The sequence below is a fragment of the Cervus canadensis genome, chromosome 18 (genome assembly GCF_019320065.1).
Source record: "Cervus canadensis isolate Bull #8, Minnesota chromosome 18, ASM1932006v1, whole genome shotgun sequence".
Lineage (NCBI taxonomy): Eukaryota > Metazoa > Chordata > Mammalia > Artiodactyla > Cervidae > Cervus > Cervus canadensis.
Window position 1 is genome coordinate 19782096 of NC_057403.1, and position 25705 is coordinate 19807800.

Consider the following 25705-nt stretch of genomic DNA (forward strand, 5'->3'; position numbering starts at 1 on the left):
CTGGGCCTCTAAGGAAACCCAGACCGCCTAGGCTAAGACCGGCATTGTCGTTTCTGCCAAGAATGGCATATTTATGTGTCACTGAGGAAATGGCATAGAGGCAACCAGAGCCAATAGAAATTATGATTGACGAGGATAGTAATGCTGATTGATAAGGTACTTTTCATAGCCAGCCGAGGAGATGGGTGTGGTGCATGAGAACCTAGTGGCATCAAGTATGTTGAGCGTCTAGCCTGGAATATAATAAGTGCTCAACAAATGCTTCATTTTTCCTTTCCATCACACCCTTCCCTCCATAATGACAGAATATATATATGTATATATATCCCTGCAATGTGGGAGACCTGGGTTCGATCCCTGGGTTGGGAAGATCCCCTGGAGAAGGGCTACCCACTCCAGTATTCTTGCCTGGAGAATCCCATGGACAGAGGAGCCTGGTGGGCTACAGTTTGTGGGATCAAAAGAGTTGGACACGACTGAATGACTAACCCTTTCACTTTTTACTTTGTAAGAATAAGCTATTTTTTTCCCTTACCCCCTGGGGATAGAAAGAAAATAGCCTGCATGACATCAAACCTGGGAGTTAGTGGAAGAGGAAGGAAACCCATGGGAACCAAATTTTTGTCTTCCTTCAATCCAGAAAGAAGAAGCCAGCCGAGATGAATGGATGGCCCAGTTACCTGGTGGGGTGGATGGCCTTCCTCCTCTACTCCTATGAAACAACTGGAAGTGAGTATGCTGGGAAGTGATGGGGAGGGCTTGGGACCTGGAAAGAATGAATGAAGTAAAGATGACTGGATCCAAGTGGGGAGAAGATAGCCTAGTAGAAATCTCAGGCCGACACGGGGTGTGGCCCCTGGATCTGCCACTTTTTCTCTGTGTGACCTTGGTCGTGCCCTGTAACCTCTCTGAAGTCAGTCTGCAGCCTTGAAAGAGGAATAATGGCATTTACCTCCTGGGACGATCTTGAAGCCTAAATTAAATAACAGACACAAGCCTCTTTCAAAGATTCAGCGCAGGGCAGTGAAGTCGCTCAGTTGTGTCCGACTCTTTGTGACCCCATGGACTGTAGCCCACCAGGCTCCTCCATCCATGGGATTTCCCAGGCAAGAATACTGCAGTGGGTTGCCATTTCCTCCTTCAGGGGATCTTCCCAATCCAGGGATCAAACCCGGGCCTCTGGCATTGCAGGCAGACTCTTTACCATCTGAGCCACCAGGGGAACCAGCACATGGTAAGGGGGATATAAATATTTTAATATAAAGGGGGGGCTCTATAATTCCAGTACACTGAAAGCTCAGAATCCCCTACTTGGACGTTCCTTTTATACTCATTTAAAAAAAAAAAAAATTGTGGGACTTCCTTTTTGGCTCAGTGGTAAAGAATCTGCCTGCCAAGGCCAGAGACACAGGTTCAATTCCTGGTCCAGGAAGACCCCGCATGCACATGTTTATAGATTAATTTATTCAATACACATTTTTATATTTATTTACTTATTTGGCTGCGACAGATCTTAGTCACAGCACTCAGGATCTTTTAGTTATAGCAAGTGAACTCTCAATTGCAGCATGTGGATTCTAGTTTCCCAGCAGGGATCGAACCCTGGACCCTTTGCACTGGGAGTGTGGAGTCTTAGCCACTGGGCCACCAGGGAAGTCCTTCCAATACATATATGTCGAGTGACTCCTAAGTGCCTGGATTTGTGCTTTGGTCCAGAAACATAACAGTAAATAAAACTCATGCCCTACACTCAGAGTGCTTATGATGAATGGAAGAGAGAGATACATAAACTGATAATATTATCTTAAAAACTGAGTATGTCACTGCTATATTTAAGATGGATCACCATCAAGGACCTGCTGCAAAGTGCAGGGAATTCTGCCCAATGTTATGTGGGTGGCCTAGATGGGAGGGGAGTTTGGGGGAAAATGGATATATGTATATGTATGTCTGAGTTCCTTTGCTGCCCACCTGAATCTATCACAACATCGTTAGTTGGATATATTCCAATATAAAATCAAAAGTTTTTAAAAAATGGTAACTACGTTTACAAAGATTGGCCCAGAGTATTATAAGAGCAAGCTAGTGTGTTAATCCAGGCTGAACTAGGTCTTGATGAATGAGTAGCAGACAGCAAAGTCATTGTGAGCAGGATGAAGAACATGAGCAAAACTCCAAAGACAAAGAACATGGAGGAAGGTCAAGGGAATGTTAATCGCAGAGTGAGAACAGAGAGGTCAGCAAGTCTCGGATTATGGAGGGTTTTAACCCAGTTAAGAAGATTAGACCATCTGCTGGACTACTTTACAGATGGCTAATAGTATCTATTAGTGTTGATTTTTGCTAACAGCTCCCAAGGATAAACTTAATTCTGTACACAGGGTACCAGCCTGCCCCCTCCCCCCCACCACCAGCAGCCTGTATACTCAGGGGTGTTCCTGGGTGAGGACAATCTTTGATGATGATGACAGTTAACTTTTGTTGAGTAGTATCTGCCCACCATGCAGGAGACGCGGGTTCGATCCCTGGGTGGGGAAGATCCCCTGGCGAAGGGAATGACAACCCACTGCAGTATTCTTGCCTGGGAAATCCCATGGACAGAGGAACCTGCCGGGCTACAGTCCATGGGGTCGCAGAGAGTCGGACAAGACTTAGGAACTAAACAACAACAACATCCTAACTGTGGTCCAGTGTTTAAGAATCCGCCTACTGGTGCAGGGGACACAGGTTCAATTCCTAGTCCGGAAAGATTCCATATGCCAAGGGCCAACTAAGCCCATTTACACCACAACTACTGAGGCCCTCGCACCCTAGAGCCCATGCTCTGCAACAAGAGAAGCCACCATAATGAGAAGCCCATGCACCACAACTAGAGAGTGGTCCCCACTCGCCACAACTAGAGAAAGTCCATGCATAGCAATAAACACACAGCACAGCCAATAATACATTTTTAAAAAGAGACGTTTAGCAATATCCTTGGCCTCTACCCAGTAGATATCAGTAGCACAGCTACCAGTTCCTCCCTCTCCCTCTTGTAACAACCAGAAATGTCTCCAAACATTGTCTAATGTCCCCTGGAGGAGGGGAGGTCATGATTGCCCCTTCTCCATTGAGATCCATCATTCTATGCCCAGCTGGCAGACAGAGAAACAAAGAAGTGTGGAGGGTTGATTGGAAAATTTTTTTTGAGCCAGGGAATGATAACATCATTTTAACCCACATTTTATGAGTCATAACTAAGTCCACGGCCCCACCTAACTATCAGAGAAGCTGCAGACCCTTCTCCAGCAGTCTGATGGTTAAGACTTCGCCTTCCAGAGCAGCAGGTGTGGGTTCGATCCCTGATCAGGGTGCTAAGATCCCACATGCTTTTCAGCCAAAAAACCAAAACATAAAGCAGAAGCAATACAATAACAAATTCAATAAAGACTTTAAAAAACCTGGTCCACATCAAAAAATCTTTAAAGAGAGAGAGACATCAAAATGGATTCTGGCTACGAGCTCAGAAAGAGAAGGAAGCTGGGTTTGGCGAATATATGGAAGCTTTGCCTCACCATTTTGTAACATGAGCTAACACACATGCACACACATGCAGGAAGACAGGCATGTACATACATGCACACACATGCATGCACATATGTGTGTGCACACACATAACCTATCAGAGCATCTTACTCATAGTAACCCATCATTATATCTTTGAGGGAGGGAAAGAGGAATGTGGAGGAGATGGCAAAGTGAAAGCAAGGGCTGTTCAGATCCTGCTGAAAAAAATCCAAGTCCTCATTCTAATTGTTGTTTAGTTTCTAGGTTGTGTCCGACTCTTTGTGACCTCATGGACTGTAGCCTGCCAGGCTCCTCTGTCCATGGTATTTCCCAAACTAGAACACTAGAGTCGGTTGCCATTTCCTTCTCCAGGGAATCTTACCAGAGCAGGGGTCGAACCCATGTCTCCTGCATTAGCAGGTTGATTCCTTACCACTGAGCCACCAGGGAAGCTCTCACTCTACTAGTTCTGCTCAAAAAAAAAAAAAAAAAAAGAAAGGTATTAACTTTAAATCACTCCTTGTATGGGTCCTCACTTCCTTCTCCATGAAGTGAAGAATTGGGTTAACACAGCATTCATTTCATTTTTCTAAGGTGTTTTTTTTCTTGATGTCGATCATTTTAAAGTCTTTATTGAATTTGTTATAATATTGTTTCTGCTTTATGTTTCTTTTTTCTTTTTTTGGCCTCAAGGCATGTGGGCTCTTAACTTCCTGACCAGGGATCAAACCCGCACCCCCCAGGTCAGAAGGCGAAGTCTTAACCACTGGACAACAGGGAAGTCCCAGAAGAGCATTTCTTAAGATATGTTTCAGGGACCACTCATCTCTAGCCCTATTGAGTAAAGGGGAAAAAAAATAAAAAGGACAACTCAATATATTCTGTTTCACTCTTGTTAACTAAATCCTCATTTGCAAAGGGACTTTTGTGATGAATCCGTCATTGAAGAAACCTGTTTAACGCTATTTCACATGGTGTTTCCCAAACTTATTTTATTCTGTCAGTTATTTTTTTGAGCACCTGCTATGATCAAGTCCCTCTTCTAGGTTCTCAGGATACCTGGTGTAAAAGATAAAGTCCCTGTCCTGGTACAGAAAGACAGAAAAGTCGAGTTGTGTTTCCTAAACTTTACTCATTCAAGTTCACCCCCTCCATACCTGCATGCCATCAGAAATATTCTGTACTCAACATTTCTCTTTCAATGTGCTTACGCTTCCTGAATATGTTTATTTTAAACGAATTGTTAGCATCAGCCCTGTAATCTAGAAAAGCACTACTACTGCCATAAATAGGAAGTACCAATAAAAATAAATACTATGAGAGCAAAAGCCTATTATTAAGTTCTAGTAGATACCATTGTCCTAATAGTGCTTTGAGCCTGAGTCCTGCTCTCTCTCTCTTTTTTTTTTTTTTTGTTAAAAAGGGAGATTATTAAGTATTAGAGACATGGTAGTGAAATACTAGCATTAAACTGAGGCTTTTTCTTTTATGTCATCAGAAGGGTTGAAAAAGCATTGAAAAACGAAATGGTTTTTTAGTCTGTGATTCAAAATTATTTCACGTGTGTCTTTTCAAGACCAGATGGAATCTTGTAATTTACCAAATTTTTTTTCAAAGATTTTTTGACGTGGACTATTTTTTAAACAGTCTTTATTGACTATGTTACAATATTGCCTCTGTTTTATATATATATATCTTTTTTTTTTTTTTTGGCTGCCAGGCATGTGGGATCTTAGCTTCTCCATCAAGAATCAAACCCCTACCCCAGTGAACCCACATCCCCTGCACTGGAACATGAAGTCATATCCACTGGACTCCCAGGGAACCCCCTAACCAAAAGTGTCTTGTATGACATTTGTGGTAGCCATGCTGGTTTGGAGACATAATGTATCTTGGTTGCCTTCATAGTTCATGAAACTCATCCCTACTACTCTGGGTCCAAACTTAAGCTGGAAATGTTCTTAAACATCATTAGGAAGTTAGATGCAAAGACTATACATGCAGACTTCAGGCCATCATATAAAGCAGACCAAGTCTCATCCTTGGCTCCTTCTTTGGGACTAATCCCCTACTTTGTCCATCTGTCCTTCAGATAAGAAAGATCCATGCATCTTTCCCTTCACCTACAAGGGTTCTACTTACTTCTCTTGCACCAGAACCAACAGCTTATTCCCTTGGTGTTCGACCAGAGCCGTGTATGACGGACGGTGGAAATACTGCATGACGGAAGGTGAGCGGTACCATCTCGTCCTGTCAGCAGGTGTCCTCAGAGCATGGATCACAAATGAGAATGTGTAGGCATGGATAATATGATCTTTTCTTTTGGCAGACCAAACACTGAGTGTTAATAATGGGTAATAATGTTAAGGATCAGAGAATGAGGAGTTTCCCAGCGGTCTAGTGTTGAGGACTTGGCACTTTCACTGCCGAGGGCCCGGGCTCAACCCCTGGTCAGGAAACCAAGATTCCACAAGCCACATGACATGGTCAAAAAAAAAAGGGATAATGGTGTTAAAAATAGTGCTCTTCAAGACATGGAAGCAAACTAAATGTCCATCGACAAATGAATGGATAAAGACGATGTGAGATACACGCATGCGCGTGTGCACACACACACACACACACACACACAGAGGAATATTACTCAGTCATTAAAAGGAATGAAATAATGCCATTTGCAGCAATGTGGATGGACCTAGAGATTATCACACTAAGTAAATGAGAGAAAGACAAATATCTCATGGTGTCATTTATAAGTGGCATCTAGAAAATGATACAAATGGACTTATTTATAAAACAAACAGACTCACAGACACAGAAAACAAACATACAGTTACCAGAGGGGAAACATTGCAAATATTGCAATAAGGTGAGTCATATGAATTTTTTGCTTTCCCAGAACATATAAAAGATATGTCACACTGTACTGCGGTCTAAATGTGCAATGGCATTATATGTCTTTCAAAAAAGTACCTACCCTTAATTTGAAAACTATCTCATTGCTCAAAAATGCTAACCATCCTTTGAATCTTCAGTGAGTTGTAATCTTTTTGCTGGTGGAGGGTCTTACCTTGATGTTGATGGTTGCTGACTGATCAGGGTAATGGGTGCTGAAGGTTGGGTGACTGGCAATTTCTTAAAATAAGACAACAAAGAGGTTTACTGTATCTATTGACTCATCCTTTCATGAACAATTTCTCTGTAGCCTGCAGTGCTGTTTGATAGCATTTTATCTACAGTAGAACGTATTTCAAAATTGGAGTCAGTCCTCTCAAACCCTGCCGATGCTTTATCAACTAACTTCATATAGTATTCTGTATCTTCTGTTGTAATGTCAACACTTTTCACAGCGTCTTCACCAGGAGTAGTTTTCATCTCAAGAAAGCACTTTCTTTTTTTGTCCATTAGAAGCAACTTCTTATCCATAGGTTACATATTTCATGGTACCTCAAAACAATTACATGCATCACATCAAATATCATTGATTGGGTTTCCCTGGTGGCTCAGTGGCAAAGAATCTGCCTGCTAATGCAGGAGACATGGGTTTGATCCCTGGTCCTGAAAGATCCCATTTGCCTCAGAGCAACTAAGCGTATGTAATAAAAAGGGGAAAAAAATCACTGATCCACCATAACAAATACAATAATAATTTCAAAGTGTGGAATATTGGGAGAATTACCAAAATGTAACACAGAGACACAAAATGAGCCAATGCTCCTGGGAAAATGGCTCCAACAGACTTGTTCAAGGCAGGGTTGCCACACACCTTCATCCTGTGAAAAATACAATCTCTGCAAAGCACAATAAAACAAAATGACTAAAAACAAGGTAAGCCTGCACTGCTTCTGTTGCAAAGTCCTCTGCAGTTCAAACAAATCGGGATCAACTGGTTGAAACTGAATAAGAAAATTACAAGTAGATATATATATTTTTTAATGCTGGAAAAGAGGTCCACAGGGGCCTCCCTGGTGGTTGAAAGGTTAGGATTCTGCTCTTCCAATGCAGGGGGCACAGGTTCAATCCCTGGTTGGGGAACTAAGATCTTGCAGCCAAAAATGAATGACCAGAAAAAAGTGAACGCACTCATGGACTTCTCTCTGTGCAGATTACCCACGGTGTGTCTTTCCCTTCATCTACCGAGGAAAGCCCCATAATGGCTGCATCACAGACGGCAGTTTCTTTGGAAGGCAGTGGTGCTCAGTCACTTCCAGCTTTGATGAGAAGCAGCAGTGGAAATACTGTGAAACCAACGGTGAGGCACGGCAACAAGGAGGGTGTGTTTGGTGAGGGTGGGGCTGGTGGCCAGCGATGATTCTCATGAGGGCATGGGGCAGGGCAGTGAACACGCGTGCTCAGTTGCCCAGGCGTGTCCCACTCCTTGTGACCTCGTGAGCTATAGCCCGCCTGGTTCCTCTGTCCATGGGATTCTCCAGGCAAGAATACTGGAGTGGGTTGCCATTTCCTCCTCCAGGGGATCTTCCCAGCCCAGGGATCAATGCAGGGTCTCCTGCATTACAAGTCCCCAAGGCCAGCGTGAAAAACCACTTGTGCGAGGACCAAAACCATAGGCTGTAGTTCTGACACTGGTTTTCAAGGATTTCTATTTCTAGAATCAACAATAATTAGGTTCACCCAATGCCACACCCAAACTGCATTTCAGTGCATCTTAACATTTACTCTTACTTCTAGGCCTCCTCTTAACTGAAAACCCCCATTCATTCTCATGCCTTCTCTGTGTTAGACCCTGATCCAGAAGCTCTATATATAATAACGCACTGAATCTTCCCATGGAAGCTCTACCAGATGCTATTTTTTTCCCACTATTCAGTACAGAGTCCGAATAAAACAATGGCCCAAGGTGATGTCAGAGTTAAAATGTGAATTCAAGTCCATTTGACTCCAAAGCCTGTGCCTTTTTACCTTCTCACTAAGCACTGCTGCCTCTAGAGATGAAAATGCATACAAAGCACCTATCTACGACTACACTTATTCCTACGTAAGATTCTGCATGTGTGTGTGCTAAGTTGCTTCAGTCCTGTCCGACTCTTTGCGACCCCATGGACTGTAGCCCGCCAGGCTCCTCTGCCCATGGAATTCTCCAGGCAAGAATACTGGAGTGGGTTGCCATGCTCTCCTCCAAGGGATCTTCCCAACCCAGGGATCGAATTCGAATCTCTTATGTCTCCTGCGTTGGCAGGCGGGTTGTTTTTTTCTTTTTTCTTTTTTTTTAACTACTAGCGCCACCTGGGAACATAAGGTTGTAATTATGTTCATTTCCATTATTATTTTCAGAGTACGGGGGAAACTCTTTCAGCAAGCCCTGCATCTTCCCTGCGATGTACAGAAATAATGTGGTCTCTGAATGCCTTGAGGATGAAAACAACAAGCTCTGGTGTCCAACCACGGAGAACATGGATAAGGACGGGAAGTGGAGTCTTTGTGCCGACACCAGTACTATGGGGAAGGGGATTGGGTGGGCATGGGTGGATTCCTTCATTCATTCACTCAACAAACATCTATTCCAGCCCTACTGTGTAACAGACCCTGAGCCGAGCACTGGTGCTATGAAGATGAATACGCAGATTCCTGCCCTCAGAGATCTGATGAACAAATAGCATAAAGAATGCCATAATGCAACAGGCAAAAAGGTGGTCTCCTTAAGATTCAAGAGAAAGGGGCCAGTATAAAATTTGCAAAATATTAAATACCCAACACTCATACAAATAATGAGTATGCTATACGATAAGGTTTTGAAAAATCTGTTAATAATGGAACTGGAAAGATGGTGAAGCCAAGTCAAAGGACTTACAAGAAGCATCCAAGGATGCTCAAGTCCTTTATATAAAATGGTGTAGAAGAGTTGAAAGTGAAAGCTGCTCAGTTGTGTCCGACTCTTTGTGACTCCATGGACTGTAGCCTGCCAGGCTCCGCTGTCCATGAAATTCTCCAGGCAAGGATACTGGAGTGGGTAGCCTATCCTTTCTCCAAGTCATCTTCCCAACCTCGGTATTTGTGGGTTGTGGATCCACAGATTCACCAACTAGATATTGCATTCCTCAAGTGGAATATTGAATCCTCAGAGAACCTGTGACTACTGAGGGTCGATTGTACATAGTCAGTGAAGAAAAGAATGCCAAGCTGAAGCAAGATTGCCAAATTAGATACAAGATCCGTTAACATCTAAAAACAATCAAACCTTTGGGTTTATCTTGTCTACCAGATAGAGATGACTGGACTCTCTCTTGAACAGATTGGGCTTCCCAGGTGGCACAGTGGTAAAGAATCTGCCTGCTAATGCAGGGGCCCCAGGAGACTCAGATTCCATCCCTGGGACAGGAAGGTCCCCTGGAAGAGGAAATGGCAACCCACTCCAGTATTCTTGCCTGGAGATTCCCATGGTCAGAAGAGCCTGGCTGGCTACAGTCCATGGGGTTGCAAAAGAGTCTGACATGACTTAGTGACTAAACAACAACAATACATCACCCCTTCGGCAGAAGCCTCTGAGCAAAGCTCAAACAACACAAGCTTAAGTAAGGATGAAGCCTTCACTGTAGTGTAAAGACACAGGAGTAACCACCGTCTTATCTCCATTTCCTCCCTAGGAATTTCCTCATTGGTTCCTGGCTTCCCTTGCCACTTCCCGTTCAACTACAAAAACAAGAATTATTTTAACTGCACCACTAAAGGATCAAAGGAGAACCTTTTATGGTGTGCAACCTCTTACAACTATGACCGGGACCACACTTGGGTGTACTGCTGATGCAAAGGTGAGCTCTTTTCCTTCCAGCATGATTTGCTGAGCTTTCCAGCAAGACAAGTTCTATTTCTCAGAGAAAAGGTGAACTTAGCCAGGGTGGGGGATGCTGGGACAACTTCCCAAAGTAGAAGACTAAAAGAAATCGGGATGTCTCTGAAAAGCAGAGGAGCAGGGTGAGGAGGCGAGCGAATGATTTCAGCACCAGAAATGTGTCATTCCAAAGTTTAGGTCTGGGAGGATTTGGGTGTGAAAAATTCAGAAAGTGGAATTTCTTGAGTTGAGACTTTAAATGAAAGGACAAACTTGAAAGGAGATAACCAAGACCTCTCTGGTCTCCCTGATGACTCAGCAGTAAAGAATCCGTCTGCCAATGCAGGAGGCGCAGGTTCAATCCCTGGGTTGGGAAGATCCCCCAGAGAAGGAAATGGCAACCCACTCCAGTATGCTTGCCTGGGAAATCTCATGGACAGAGGAGCCTGGTGGACTATGCTCCATGGGGTCGCAAAGAGTCAGACATGACTTCGTGACTGAGTACACACACACACGTCCCCAGAAACCTTGTTGTTGATCCCTTACCTGCTTCACTGAGTAGCTAACCAAGGAAAAGTTTAGGTTCACCTCTTACCCTCTCCCCAACCTCAGCCCATACATCATCAACTGTCTCCACAGGACCCATTTCATCCTTCCTTTTTTCTTTTTCCATTTCTTCCTTTTTCAGCTTCCATATTTAACGCCTATAACAATTCTCTCTGGACCTTCTGCACTGACCTTGTCACATTGTAATTCTAGAATTTGAAAGTAAACAGAAGCCCTCTCATCAGATATGTGACCATGCTGGTGATTCCAACAGTATTTATCCTTGCGATTGCATGTGGCTTGAGTGAAGTCGCTCAGTCATGTCTGACTGTTTGCGATCTCATGGACTGTAGCCTACCAGGTTCCTCCGTCCTTGGGATTTTATAGGCAAGAATACTGGAGTGGGTTGCCATTTCCTTTTCCAGGAGCTCTTCCCTACCCAGGGATCGAACTCAGGTCTCCCACATTGTAGGCAGACTCTTTACCGTCTGATAGAACCAAAATGGGTGACTCTTCCTGAAATTTAGTTTGATGGTGAAAATTATCTTCCATGTACAGAGGAAAGGCAAAGAAGTCGGTCTGGGACTCTAGGCGCCATCTTAACAGTTGTTGGTGGTGGTGTTTAGTCTCTAAGTTATGTTCGACTCTTTGCGACCCCATGAACTGTAGCCTGCCAGGTTCATCTGTCCATGGGATTTCCCAGCAAGAATACTGGAGTGGGTTGCCATTTCCTTCTCCAGGGGATCTTCCCAACCCAGGGATGGAACCTATGTCTCCTGTGTCTCCTTCATTGGCAGGTGGATTCTTTGCTACTGTACCACCTGAGAAGCCCCCATCTTAACAGGGTGAATACTAAAAAAAAAACAAAAAACAAAAATCCACAGTGGTCTTCAATCTGTGGCTATGTCTAAGAACATTTTTAGTCTCCAGTCTCAAATTTGTAACCATCAGAGAGCTATCTTGGGATTCCCCTGGCGATCTAGTGGTTAGAACTCCATGCTTCCACTACACGGGGCAGAGGTTAGATTCCCTGCTCGCAGAACTAAGATCCCCACATGCCGTGCCACAGGCAAGCAAAAACAAGCAAACAAATAAACAAACAAAAAGAGCAGAACCATCTCCTTGCAAGTCCTGCTCCTACCAAACCTGTTACAGCATACGTGAGGTTGAGGTGCTTATTATTCACTGACTTGATCCCATGAGCCAGGTGAGGGGCAGGGGGTATCTAACTGCTCTTGGCTCAGCTGCATCATCTTATTTCCAGCTGAATCTTAAAAATCAACATGAAGTCACTTCTTAATTCACATTACATTTGAGTCAGTGTGTACCCGTTACCTGAACACTGGGTTTTGATTTTATTTTCAAGGGAAGGAGACACGTCTCCAGTGGAAGGCTGACATATTAAGTCTGGAACCTGCTTCATCTTTTTCATCGACTCTTTCAAGCTTAGATAATCACCTTTAGAAAGAACCTGTTCACCATCTAGCTTCATCACTTGGTCCTTCGTGAAGAACAGAGGGAAAATGTGGTCTAACCACCAAAAGGGAGCCCCACATTAACTCTGGGGCTGCCTTTCCCGCTTCCTAGAAGGACAGATATGGTGAGGGATCCAAAAGTGTGGGGAAGGAAGCACTGGTGAGTCACACGGTGCAGAGATCAGAGTCTCAGCCCAGGGACTCTAGGAAATAATTGCAGCCTGCTGTCTCTTTCTGGGAAGTTACAGACTTGGGTGGAGCATTTGTAGGTACTTATTAAATCACTAATAAATAAATTAGTACATCAATGGAGGGTAGAAAATTCATTGCAAGATGGCCTCAACTATTCCTTTATGGTGCCTGTGACAGACATCAATAATCAATTACAGAATCCATTTCCTGTGAGCCCAGATGCAACCTCATGTTGTTGGTGTTCTTCCTCTCCATTCTCTCCTTCCTTCTCCTCTTCCCTCTCCTCCTCCTCTTCTCCCTCCCTGTCCTCCTTCTCCTTCATAAAATCCCTCTCAGTGGACTTCCCCGGTGGTGCAGTGGATAAGAATCCGCCTGCCAATGCAGGGGCACGGTTGGATCCCTGGTCTGGGAAGACCCCACATGCCGCAGAACAACTAAACCCCTTTGCCACAACTACTGAAGCCCAAGCTCCAGAGCCCGTGCTCTGCAACAAGGGAAGCCACCGCAGTGAGAAGCCCATGCACCGCAATGCAGAGTAGCCCCGCTTACCACAGCTAGAGAAAGGCCATACACAGTGGCGAATACCTGTCGCCATCAAAAATGAATATTTAAAAACAAAACAGAAAAACCCTCTGAACAACTACTACCATTTTCTCTCACCACAGCCAGACATTAGGAATAGATTTTAGCCACTCAGCCCCATTCACTGCCAGTCTGATCGTTACATTCACATGATGTCACATTGATGTGAGAGACACATGAAAGCTGAATGGTCGGTCTTTTTCACTTTAATTTAACAGCCAGAGCACAGATCTTCACTCAATCATATAAAAACACCCTAGTAAGCGTCATCGTCCTATTCCCAAATCCCACATCTCTGTGCCTTGTTTAACGCTTTCCTACATCTCATTTTCTACCTCTGCCCCCCCACCCCCGCCACCTCCTCACTCACAACTCAAACTGCTACTCTGTTCCTTGAACTCATCAAGCTCACTCCAGCCTCTGCCTTGCTGGTGCTGGAGTTCTCTTCTCCTCTTGAACTTCTGTAGCTCTCCTCCTCACCTTGTTCAGTCTCTGCTGAAATGCCCCGTGATGGAGAGGAGTGGGTGTCACCAGGTCTACAGAAGACTTGCCGCCCACCTCTGGGGAGTGCTGTGTGCAGGCAGCCTTCAGCGGTCAAGCCGGAATCAGGGATGTCCTCCACTTCAGAGAGCCCTCCCTTGCCCGAGCTTATGCCCTCCCCAGGACAGTCCATATGCAAGAATTAACTACGGGCAGATTTAAAGATCCAGCCATTTCAACCCAAATGAGACAAGTTGGAAGAGCTGTGTCAAGAGCGCCTGTGGACTCCGCTGAGATTCTTGAGCTTGCACCATTGTTCAGCTTCTCCCTCTGCTCAATCCCAGTTCCTTCCCAAGTATCGAACCCAAGGATACAGTTTGATAAACCTCCTTCATGCTCTCCTCCACTCTCAGACAAGGAAGAAACCCTGGAACCCAACTGGAGACAGCTCATCTCTAAGTGCCCTCCTGACCTTTTCAGTAAATTAAATTTCATATGGACTTGCATATGTGCCTTCCCTCCAATTCTCTTGGTATAACCACTCCACTTCCTCAAAGTATTCATCCCAGTCTGAACTCTTAAATGATCATTTTTGTCTTCTCCCCTCACATCACACCGTAGGCTCCAAGAAAGTAAAGACTTTATCACTTAACTATCTCCAGGACCTAGAATAATCCCAGGCTCATAGCGCAAACACGCACTGTCCACTGGGGCTTCCCTGGAAGCTCAGCTGGTAAAGAATCCACCTGCAATGCAGGAGACCCCAGTTCCATTCCTGGGTCAGCAAGATCCCCTGGGGAAGGGAAAGGCTACCCCCTCCAGTATTCTTGCCTGGAGAATCCTGTGGACGGAGGAGCCTGGCGGGCTACTATCCATAGGGTTATGAAGAGTCAGACTCGACTGAGTTGACTTAGCACAGCCACATGGGGCTATTTAAATTTAACAAATAATTCATAAAACCAATAATGTATTAAGAAAATGTTATTGACTTACTGAAATAAAAATCAAATGACACCCATATTCTCAGCCTCCCCACATCTAATACTCAATAGTGACACATAGCTGGTGGCTACCATATTGGGTGGTGCAGCAACTCTAGAGCATTTCCATTATCACCGGGAGATCCCATTGGCTTGTGGGGCTCTAGATTACAAGCTTCTTGAGGTCAAGTAACTTATCCTTGCTCTATTTCCATCACTTGGAACAGTGCCAGGCACATATCAGGGACTCAGCAAATATTATGTTTGAGCAGGTGCAGGAATGATTGGATGGGTGACTCGATGAGTGTAGAGATGGGATGTGATGGGTAAGATAGGAGGTTGAAGTCATCTGTTAAATGGGATATGAACTAGGACACTTCTCTGTTCCGTACCCTCCAAGGTCCTCAAAATAGCCTCTAAGAATGCATACTTGCATGAGTTGACTCCTGATCCACTCAGACCCCAAACCATCTACCCCTCTCCAACCACCCTGGTCTCTTTACAATTCCTCCAGAACTTCAGGTGCAATTCCTGCCTCAGGGCCTTTGCATTTGCACTCTGTCAAGTCTGAACTTCCCTTTCCCAGACATGCCCCTAGGGCTCCATAAACTCCCTGATGTGCCTACAGAGAATGCAACCCCTCCCCACCTCCAGAACCTTCTCATTCTTCAACCCATTTCTGCTCCTTCCCCCCCCATCTCATCACCTTCTAACATTCTAGATATGATTATATTTACTCATTTATTTTGTTCAATGTCTATCTCCTCACATTATAATGGAAGCTTCTGGAGTCTAGAGTTTGGGGCTATTTTATTCACTGCTATAGCCTCATTTTTCCTCATGCTTGGAAAAATGTCTGGCACGTAGCAGGCACTTCACACACTGCTGCTGAATAAACTAAAGGTGGAACGGGGAAAGAAGGAAAGGAAGGAATGAAGAAAATAAAAGAAAAAACATAAAATAGTCTTGGGATAGTGAAGAATGGCAAAACAGCATGGCCGCAGTGAAGTTAGAAAATATTACTCTGATTCCACTTTTTAAAATTTAAATTAAAATTTTCTAAAGGGAGGCTATTGAACTAGGCAAGCCATTCTCCAGGTCTATACTTAGGACTTTAAAGGTGAAAAAGAGGGACTTCCCAGGTGGATAAGGGGGTGTCCCAGGTGGCTCAGTGGTAAAAGAAATCTGTCTCCCAATGCAGGAGACTCAGGAGACTCCTGTTCAAATCCTCAGTTGGGAAGATCCCCTGGAGAATAAAATGGCAACCCAATCCAGTATTCTCACCTGTAAAATCCAGTGGACAGAGGAGCCTGGCAGGCTACAGTCCATTGGGTCGCTAACAGCTGGACATGACTGAAGCGACTGAGCGCACACACACAGGATAGCACTCCATTCTCCCAGTTCAGGGGACCCAGGTTCGATCCCTGGTCAGGAAACCAGATCCCACACGCTGCAACTAAAGCTCTTTAGTGCTGCAACTAAGACCTGGCTCAGCCAATTAATTAAGAATAAATAATTGAAGAAGGTTTCAAATGAACTCTTTATTTGGAGGACCTTGGGGTTACCAAAGAGGTAAGGAGGATATATCTTTCCAATTTCTAACACAGATCAGGGTCAGGGTATGAGGGAGAGAACTGACTTCCAATCTAACAGAGGGACTATCTCTGTATGGCCCCCGACACGGAGGCAGGGGGCTTCCAGGAATGGCTTCATGGTGACCCGGCTGAGCCAAGGATTTGGAGGTGTCCATCCTCTCTCTCTTTGCATGATGTCGTTTTGAGGGGGGCTAATCCCCTGGGGGATAAGCTTGCTCTAAACCTTGATAATCCAGATTTGTGATTTAATTCGGTGACCGAAGTATCTGACACAAGGAGAAGGAAGTCGGGGGCTAGAGAGATGAAAAGAGACTGTGCTTCCGGGAAATCAAGTTGTGGTGGGGGTGGGGGGGTAGGTTCACTTGGATGCCTCTTTAATTAACCCTTTCCAAACCCAGTCTCACCAAGAACCCTGTTTCTAGCCTCATGATGGACATGCCTTCTTCGACCGAGAGGAAGAAACTAAGGGGATTCAGGCAGTTGAAGCAAGAAGGGGGAAAGGTAGACGCTGTGTTGAACTTTCTGAATCAAACAGGAGAAGAGACTATTTTCACCCAGAGGAAGTGGGGGAAGAGACCCTGCCAGGTTGGAAGGATTTAGGATTACGAGTTGAAAGATGTCATTAGTCTTTCTTTGGGATTTGGGGGAGTGGCAAGGAGACTCCAGTACTGTTCACACAGATCTCTTCCTCCTTAATCTAGTTCCAACATCACCCCATCTGGCCAAAGCTATCCTTTCTAGGCTACCCTCAATCCATAGCATTGCAACACCAGTCTCCACCCACCCTCCCACCCTCTCTCTCTGGAGCGCCCGTGGGGCACGTGGTCCTCCCCTCCACCATGACTTGATCCACGTTGAGCAGGTGGAGAGAGGCTGGGGATCCCAGGACCTCCTCAACGAGACATCATCTTCACAAACTCTGCAGAAACAAAATTTCTGGTGAGGCAGAATAGGGATTTGTGTGTGTTTTTTTAAATTATTGAAGTATAGTTGATTTATGGAGAGGGGCATGGCAACCCTCTCCAGTATTCTTGCCTGCAGAATCCCCGTGGGCAGAGGAGCCTGGCGGGCTCCAGCCCATGGGGTCACAAAGAGTCAGACATGAGTGAAGTGACTTAGCACGCACACACACAGTTGATTTACAATGTTGTGTTAGTTTCAGGTGTACAACAAAGTGATTCAGCTATACACATTGATGTATTCTTCTTTTTCAGATTCTTTACCCATACAGGTTATTATAGAATACTGAATAGAGTTCCCTGTGCTCTACAATAGGTCCTTATTGTTTATCTCTTTCATATATATTATACATACTAGTGTGTGTATTAATCCCAAGCTCCTAATTTATCCCTCCCCCACCAAGTGAGGACCTGTTTGTAAGAGCAGCTGTCATTAATATTTTCAGCCCTTACTACATGTCAGAAACCACTAAAGATCTTTGGGAAATTAATGACTTGATCCCTCTACACCTCAATTTCTGCTATTTACCTTATAAGATCTTTCAGATGGTTTAACCATATAATGCTTAGAAGACACAGAGTTCAATAATTAGTCATTGTGAGTCTCTGATTTCATCTTTTCAACCAATCCGGGAGGGTTAAATACCATTTTACAGATAAGCAAGCTGAGGCTGGTGAGGTTGACCAATGTGCCCGAGAGTGTGTAGATGGTGAATGGAGAACCCTGGAAGGAACCCCGGTTGTACCTGATTTTGCCGTGACTCAATGTCAGGTGAACTTATTGGTCCCACCCAGGTCTCAAGGCTCATCTGTCCTTCTCTTGCCTGTGGTTGGCCCGAGGGTCTAGTTCCTCAAAAATTCTTACGTCTTCCAGATTTTCACTGACGTCTACTATGGGGCATCATGGATGCATTTGAATATCAAACTAAGGATTTTAGACTTTTGCCTTATAGACAGCAGTCAGATGCTGAAATTTTTGCACCAGAGAATGTCACAATGAGACCGTGACATGCCCTATCTGTGTCTCCCACAGAAATGACCCCCCATCCCTTCCTCTCAAGACTCCAACCTTTCTCATTTATTCAATCAGTCAATGTGTGTATGTCCTCCGTCACTCAGTCGTGTCTGGCTCTTTTGCGACCCCAGGGACTGTAGCCCAGCAGGCTCCTCTGGCAAGAATTTTCCAGGCAAGAATACGGGAGCAGGTTGCCATTTCCTCCTCTAGGAGTCTTCCTGACCCAGGGATAGAACCTGCGTCTCCCACGTCTCCTGCACTGGCAGGCGGGTTCTTTATCACTAGGGCCACCTGGAAAGCCCAATCACTCAATACACGTGTTGAACTCTGTGCCAGGAACTGGGGGTATAATGATGAACCATTTTGTCGGTGGCCTCAGAAGGAAACAGGTAATCAACGACTGGAAGCTATCATGATGTCATGTGTCAGCATCACCGCAGAGGCGGGTGTGGGTATTATGGGAGCTCAGGGATGCTGAGCCTGGCCAGAAAGATGGGGAGGTGGCACCATCCAGGGGCATAACTGAGGCTTAACCAGTGAAAAGATGAAGGCTGCTTCAGACAGCATACAAGCAGAGGAGTCTCTAGTGCACAATTTCTTTTAGTTTTTCGCTAAAACTTTGGGAGTAAGGTGTCCTTACCCCCATTTTGCAGATGTGAAAACTGACACTGAAAGACAGAAAGTGACTAGGATAAGACCACATCATTAGTAAAAGACGATCCTGAACTTGAACCCCATGAACCTGACCCCAGCATCCCAGCAAATAACTAGTCCACTCTCCTTCGGATGGGACATTCTGTTCCTATGACAAAGGTGCCCAGGGAACAAGGAAGGGATGGGAGAGGTGAGGTCGGAATCGGCTTCTGGACAGGGTGTTCCAAGGAGTGGCCAAGTGCAGATATGAATACAAGGAGAGGTGAGAGGCATGAGCTTTTGGAAATGACATGGGCAGAAAGGGAGGCAACACACAGTTCCGAAATCTAACCCTGGCTCCTCCAACTTCAAACTGAGGGAGAATGAGAAGGAATGGCCAACTTGGAAAAACAATCACCCTGGGGAGATAGGGGTGTCTGGCCCCACACAGCGTCACCTTCAAAGTCGACGGTGCCGTCTCCATTAACGTCGGCCTCCTGGACCACCTCGGAGATCTCCTGGGACGTCAGCTTGTCCCCCAGGAGCCTCTGCATGGCCTGCTGCAGCTCCCCCAGCGTGATCGCCCCATCGCCGTTGGCATCAAACTGAAGCGGGGCACAGGGAACAATGTTAACCACAACAACCACAATAATAATGCAGTGTGTACTGATCCCTTACTGTGAGTCAAGGACTCAGCTCAACAGCAAGGACCTACTGAAAAGCACAGGGAGCTATACTCAATATCTTGTAATAACCTATAATGGAAGAGAATGCTTTTAAAAAGAATATATATATATATGTGTGTGTGTATATATATATTTGTGTAAGATGGCTCAGATGGTAAAGAATCTACCTGGGGTTCAGGAGACCCGGGCTCGATCCCTGGGGCGGGAAGATCCCCTGGAGAAGGGACCAGCTACCCACTCCAGTATTCTTGCCTGGGAAATCCCATGGACAGAGGAGCCTGGCGGGCTACAGTCCATGGGGCCGCAAAGACTCGGACACGACTGAGCGACTAACACACTATAACTGAATGAATTGACTGTTCACAGAAACGAACACAATGTTGTAAATCCACGATACTGCAATAAAAGTTAAAAAAAAAAAAAAGGCGGGGGGAGAGAGAGAGAGGCATTCCCTGGTGGTTCCAGGGGTTAGGACTTGGTGCTTGGGGCTCATCCCTGCTAGAGGAATTAAGATCCCTGAACTTGTGGCCAAAAAAACACTCAGTTAAGAGGTTTGGTTCATCATCTGCTAAATGTCAGCTCCTTGAAGGCAGGTTCAAGGACCCTTGTTCCCTGTTGCATGCTTACCCCTTGGGATGCTGCACACCTTTTAAAAAAAATTTTTTTTTTGGCTACACCGCACTGCCTGCAGGACTTGGATTCCCCGACCAGAGATCGAACGTGCACCGCCTGCAGTGGAAGCGCGGAGTAATAACCGCCCGACCACCAGCGAAGTCCCTGCACTCCTTTAACCTACTAGAAAGTCTTAGAATGTCAGTTCTGCGTCCAAACCTGTCTGGGAGCCAACTGTCCTCCGGCTACACCGATGCTAACCGGGTTCAAACCACAATCCTCTCCTGCCTGGATCATGGCTGACAGCCTCCTGTCTAGTTCCAGCTGCCGCTGCGGTCCTACATAATCTGTTCTCTACGCGTCGGAATTTGACATTCGAGTTCATGTAAAACGCCAGTCAGGGACTTCCCTGGCGATCCCGTGGTTAGGACTCCACTCTTCCACAGCAGGGGGCGTGGGTGTGATCCCTGGTCGGGCACTAAGAGCCCAGGTGCCGTGCGGTGTGGCCAAAAAAATAATAAAAATTATTAAAAACAAAGAACACCAATTGGTCTTGTCCCTCCCTAGCTTAAAGTCCTCCAGCGGCTTCCTATCCCACCCAGAAGAAAATCCTGCCACCGCTCCACAACAGGCACGCTCCTATGGGGTGAGGACCTGGCTTCAGCACCTCTGAGACTTTGTTTATCTCATCCTCCTCTATCTCCGGCTCATGACTCTCCAAACAGGACAGACTTCTTGCTCTTCTTCAGACATGCCTTCCTGCCTTCCAGCATCCCTACCTGCTGCTTCCTAATCCTGAGATCTGATTTCCCCTAGAGCAGTGCCCTGTCCAGAAGAAATACGGGAACCTCACGGGTAATTTCAAATTCTTCTAGCAGCCGTCCCCCCACCACACACATTTAAAGGGAACAAGTGGAATTAATTTTTTAGAATTGATTTTACTTTAAAATATCATTTCAGCATGTAATCAATGGGGACTTCCCTGGTGGTCCAGTAGTTAAGACGCTGAGCTCCTACTGCAGGGGGCCTGGGTTTGAGCCCTGGCTGGGAACTAAGATCCCACTCACCCCACAGAATGGCCAAATAAATAAATAATACATCTTTTAAAATTCATTAACGAGCTATTTTACATTCTTGTTTTTTTCTGGAATTAAACTATTTTATTGATGGGCTTCAGAGGAGGATCAAAGGGCTGGGAGGACAATGAAATCAAACGTTTTTCTCCCATTTGGAATCTCCCCAGCTTCATAGTCGTTGAAAAGCTGTTATATACTTTCAGTGCTGTATTTCATAAGACTTAGTATAATACCATACTGGAGTACTTATTTAGTATGTCCTTAGCATGGCTAGTTAACACAGCCAGCCTCCAAGGACACTCAAGCTAAAATAGTAAACCTTAATCCAGCGTGTGTCTTACACTCAGAGCACACCTCAATTCAGACATGAATGTTATAAGAAATACCTGATCTGTGTTTAAATTTGGTAAAATACATAGTTGAGAAGGTAGATTAGTACACCCAGTTGTTCTAAATCAAAGTTTTCTAATAATTGCTTTGAGTATTCATTTTCAGATTTAAATGAACTGAAATCATATTCCATTGAATACAAATAGAAATGAATTTAATAGAAATTAACCAAAATTAAATACAATTATATATATGTACATGGACATATTGCAAGTCTCATTCATTGGCATGTGGGTTCTTTACCACTGAGCCACTACGGTTTTGTCCCCCATTAATGACTGATCATAGAACCCTGGGGTCTCCTTCTACCACCTCCAACATTAGGAAACTCACTTCCTTGAAGGCATCTCGCATCTCCTGGACACCAATCATCCCAGCCGTTTCTGCAAGCAATTTGGGGGTCATCAGCTCCACAAAGTCATCAAAGTCTACACGGCCACCCACTGGGGACAGAAGAGGCAGGTCTGGTGAGCCTTCATACGCCCCCACCTTCCATTTCCTCACTTTGCCCTTCAACTCTGTTCAAGAAAGAGATCTGCTCCAATCTCTCTGCCTTCTAAGAGCTTCCTCTTTCAGCCAACTCAAGCCCTCTCGCTCCTCTCATCTGAACAGGAGCGGGACGTACAGTGGAAGTAACTAACTGTTGATGTGACCTTAGGAAAAGTCTCTTAATTGGTTCAGACCTAGGCTCCCTCATCTGTAGATCTGGAGAAGAGAGGGTATGAATTAAATGAGCACCAAATCCCTTCCAGAAGTGAATCTCCTTGAATTCAGTGTTGTTTACTCAGGAACATGCTCAGATGCAAACCCATGAGCAATCTTATCAAGCACAAAATCAACTCTAGTCTCCATCTAAAGACCCATCTTTTTTGTTACATTATTCGGCAACAGTTAGGCTCCAACTCCAAGTATGTTTTCAGCATCAAATCCCGCACTCCACTGATGAATCTTAGTGGTGGTAGCAATGACCTATATTTAATAAGCATTTACTGGAGGCTAAGCCTTTACCTGTATTAACATCTTTATCCCTTCCTTTCTACAGTCTCACTAAGTTAAGGAGTGATAACATCTTCACTGAGATTCAAGAGTGGGGTTAACTCTGCTTCTCATAATGACTACAATTAGTAAACAACAGAACTGGGACTTGAACCCAAATCTATCTTAAAAATAACCCTTTTGGCCACTTCAAATGCTGCCTCCCTAAGTACAGTCTGAGCTGTTTCCTTCCAGACTTCTAGCCCTGCTTCCCTCCTCCCCATCTCCAACTCTACTCTCAACCTCCATATCCTTCCTAACTTCACTTTTAACCCTCCCCCAAAGCCCCATCGTTCCTCCCACCCCCAAGCCTCACAGTTCATCCGGATTTGCTGGCCCAGTTCAATCAGTTCCATCTCCGTGGGCATGTAACCCATTGTCCTCATGAGATTCCCCAAGTCCTTACAAGAGATGAACCCATCTCGGTCCTTGTCAAACTCAAGAAATGCTTCCCGAAGCTCTGAAAGTTAAGAGACAAGAACTTTGGGGTAACTTGAAACAGTCATTGGGGAAATGGAGCATCCCTTGAAACTGTCAATGAGGCACCAACTCAAGACTCCTTAAAAGAGAATACATTTAATAAGAATACATTTTAAATGTATGAAATTAAATTAATTAAATTAAATGTAAAAGAATACATTTAAAAATGTCCAATAGGAGGGATATATGAAGTGTGTTAGCAAGAGGAATAATTCCCGAGACCACTAAATGATAGCACTGACGTCCTTCACATTGTTGGGTGAAGTAATGAGAAACTTCAAAATCACCAAGAGACAAAAAAGAACAATTCTGGACTCATCCTTAAAACTCAGGCATCATTCATGGGTCTCCGAGACACTTGGGGGTCAGGATGGCTTCTGAACACTTTGGGAAGTACTTAAACCGCCACAAAATCACAGCTGAGTGGGAAGCGAGAGTGATGTAAACTTTTTGTGTCGAGGGATTTATACTGAAATGCACAAAGGAACTGAGTGCAGGGGAATGGGCGGACGGTGGTACGGGGATGTTTGGGGGAGAAATCGTTACCTTCAATCTCATCTGGTCCCAGTGGTCTTTCCTAGAAAGGAAGGCGGGGAGTGGGGGCAGGATTTGGAAAGAGAATCAGAGATCCACATTCATTTCTCCAAACACGTCTCATCCTCATCCTTTCCTGGTTCTTTTCCCTTCTCCCTCCCCTCTACCCTTCTCACCTTCCTTCTCCCACCTCCTGACTCCCCTTCCCCAGCTGTGTGCTCCTCCCACTCCTCCTCACCCCTTCTCACTTCCTCTCTCCCATCCCTGAACCTTGGTGTCTCTTCTCCTGCCTTTCCCCAGTGGACTGTGCCGAAACCGATCCTGGAGGCCATGGAATCCAATCTCCTCCCCCAGATGAGGAAAGTCAGACTTAGAATCAGTTAACATATTCAGAGTGCTAACTGTGCCGGGCTTCCACAATCATTTCATTTAAACTTCAGAACCACTCTGTGAGGTAGAGCCAAATACCATTCCCATCTTACTTAAGAGAAAGCTGAGGAACAGAGAGGTTAAGGAACCTGTCTGAGGTCACACAGCTCATAAGTGGCTGGGTGAGAATCTCTTGGTGTCAGAGCTGTGTTCAGTAGCACCCAGGCAGGATGAGCACCGCCAGCATGATCAATTTCTGAAACCTTTCATATTGCCACTAGCCACGCCAGGACATACCTGAGGGGTCACGCTTGAGCACATATCACATCCCCAGGGAAATTCCAGCAACCCCTGGCCTCTTTCACCAACCCCCCTCCCCATACCTTGGAGACTTTTCCCCACCTTCTCTTTTTCAGTATCTGCTTCCCCCCTCCAGTTGGGGCTTCCCTGGCAGCTCAGAAAGTAATCTGTCTGCAATGCAGGAGACCCAGGTTCAATTGCTGGGTCGGGAAGATCCCCTGAAGAAGGGAATGGCAGCCCACTCCAGTATTCCTGTCTGGAGAATTCCATGGACAGAGGAGTCTGGTGGGCCACAGTTCATGGGTCACAAAGTGTTAGAGCGGCTAACACTTTCACTTTCCCCCCAGTCAGTTTGTCTAACGGTGAAAAGCATGCCCATTGGAATCAAATGGTTCTGGCCCTGCCATTCACTAATTGTCAAAGCTTAAAGCAAAGGACTTCATAACTCACAGCCTTACCTTCCACATCTGTAAAATGGGAATGAAGGTATTACGGACCTCATGAGTCATTGATTGTGAGGATTAAATAATATCAAGAATGCAAAACCCTTTGCACAAGTCTGGGCACATCGCAATGACTTAAGTGGCAGCTACAGACTTTCCTGGTGATCCAGTGACTAAGACTCTGTGCTGTTAATGCATGGGGGCCAGGTTCGATCCCTGGTCAGGGAACTAGATCCTACATGCAGCAACTAAGACCCAGCACAAATTTAAAAATTATAAATGGCAGCTACTGTTATCCCCACCACCACCATCGTCACTGGCATCACTATGGGTGTCCGTAGAAAAGAATGATGTTGGTCAACAGTGACGTCACCCCAGTTCCCCTTTTCTTTGTCTCCTCTTTCATCTTCCACCTTTCGGTCCTGACTTCTGATTTCATCCTCCCCTCCCTGACCCACGTGTCCCCACCGTGCTCTCTTTAACCTTCTCAGTTCATGCTCTCCCCCCCCGGCCCCGCTCCCCTCTTCCACTGTACCGGTCACAGCCTTTCTCTTCCCCTCATCCCAGCTCCCTTTGCCCTTCCCACCGTCCTTCCCCACTGCCCCGAGCCTCACCCGCTGTTTCTCCGCGATGCCTTTTCTTAGGAAGATGCAGGCAGGGCCCATGGGAAACTGCATGGAAGGTGTCATGGTGGAACTCATCAGGCTCCAATCTCAAGACGCCGCCCCCCCCACTTCGGGTCCCCCTTTGGTGGCTCAGCCTCCTTTGCTTCTCTGCCAGTCCTCGGCCAACTCTGCCTGCTTCTCCCCCGGTCACCTTGGCTCCCTTGGGGCTGTGACAGCTGGGTGGGAAATCTCTACTCGAGTTGGGGAGGGATCACAGTTGTTCCTGCCTCCCCATCTGGCTTGAGGGAGACCGGAGGGAGGCGGGGAGCCAGTGTCAGGCTCTGACCTTTTATCCCCAGAATAGAATTGGAAGGATAGTTTCAAA

General features: G+C 45.5%; 2 protein-coding genes across 2 annotated transcripts; one reads left to right on the forward strand and one right to left on the reverse strand.

Annotated features, from left to right (window-relative positions):
• The first annotated feature begins 659 nt into the window (after positions 1-659).
• On the forward strand, positions 660-18916 carry ELSPBP1 (epididymal sperm binding protein 1). The gene is made up of 6 exons (XM_043436425.1): positions 660-729; positions 5639-5776; positions 7652-7798; positions 8839-8997; positions 10149-10313; positions 18811-18916. The coding sequence occupies exons 1-5, from the start codon at positions 660-662 to the stop codon at positions 10304-10306; spliced, it is 672 nt and encodes a 223-aa protein (XP_043292360.1). The 3' UTR covers positions 10307-10313; positions 18811-18916.
• CABP5 (calcium binding protein 5) lies at positions 16510-25494 on the reverse strand. Its single transcript, XM_043436426.1, has 6 exons — positions 25330-25494; positions 23616-23646; positions 22906-23049; positions 21888-21997; positions 19248-19395; positions 16510-17102 (listed from the first exon to the last, which is right to left on the reverse strand). Exons 1-6 carry the CDS (start codon positions 25414-25416, stop codon positions 17077-17079), a joined length of 546 nt encoding a protein of 181 aa, XP_043292361.1. The 5' UTR covers positions 25417-25494; the 3' UTR covers positions 16510-17076.
• Positions 25495-25705: the final 211 nt, after the last annotated feature.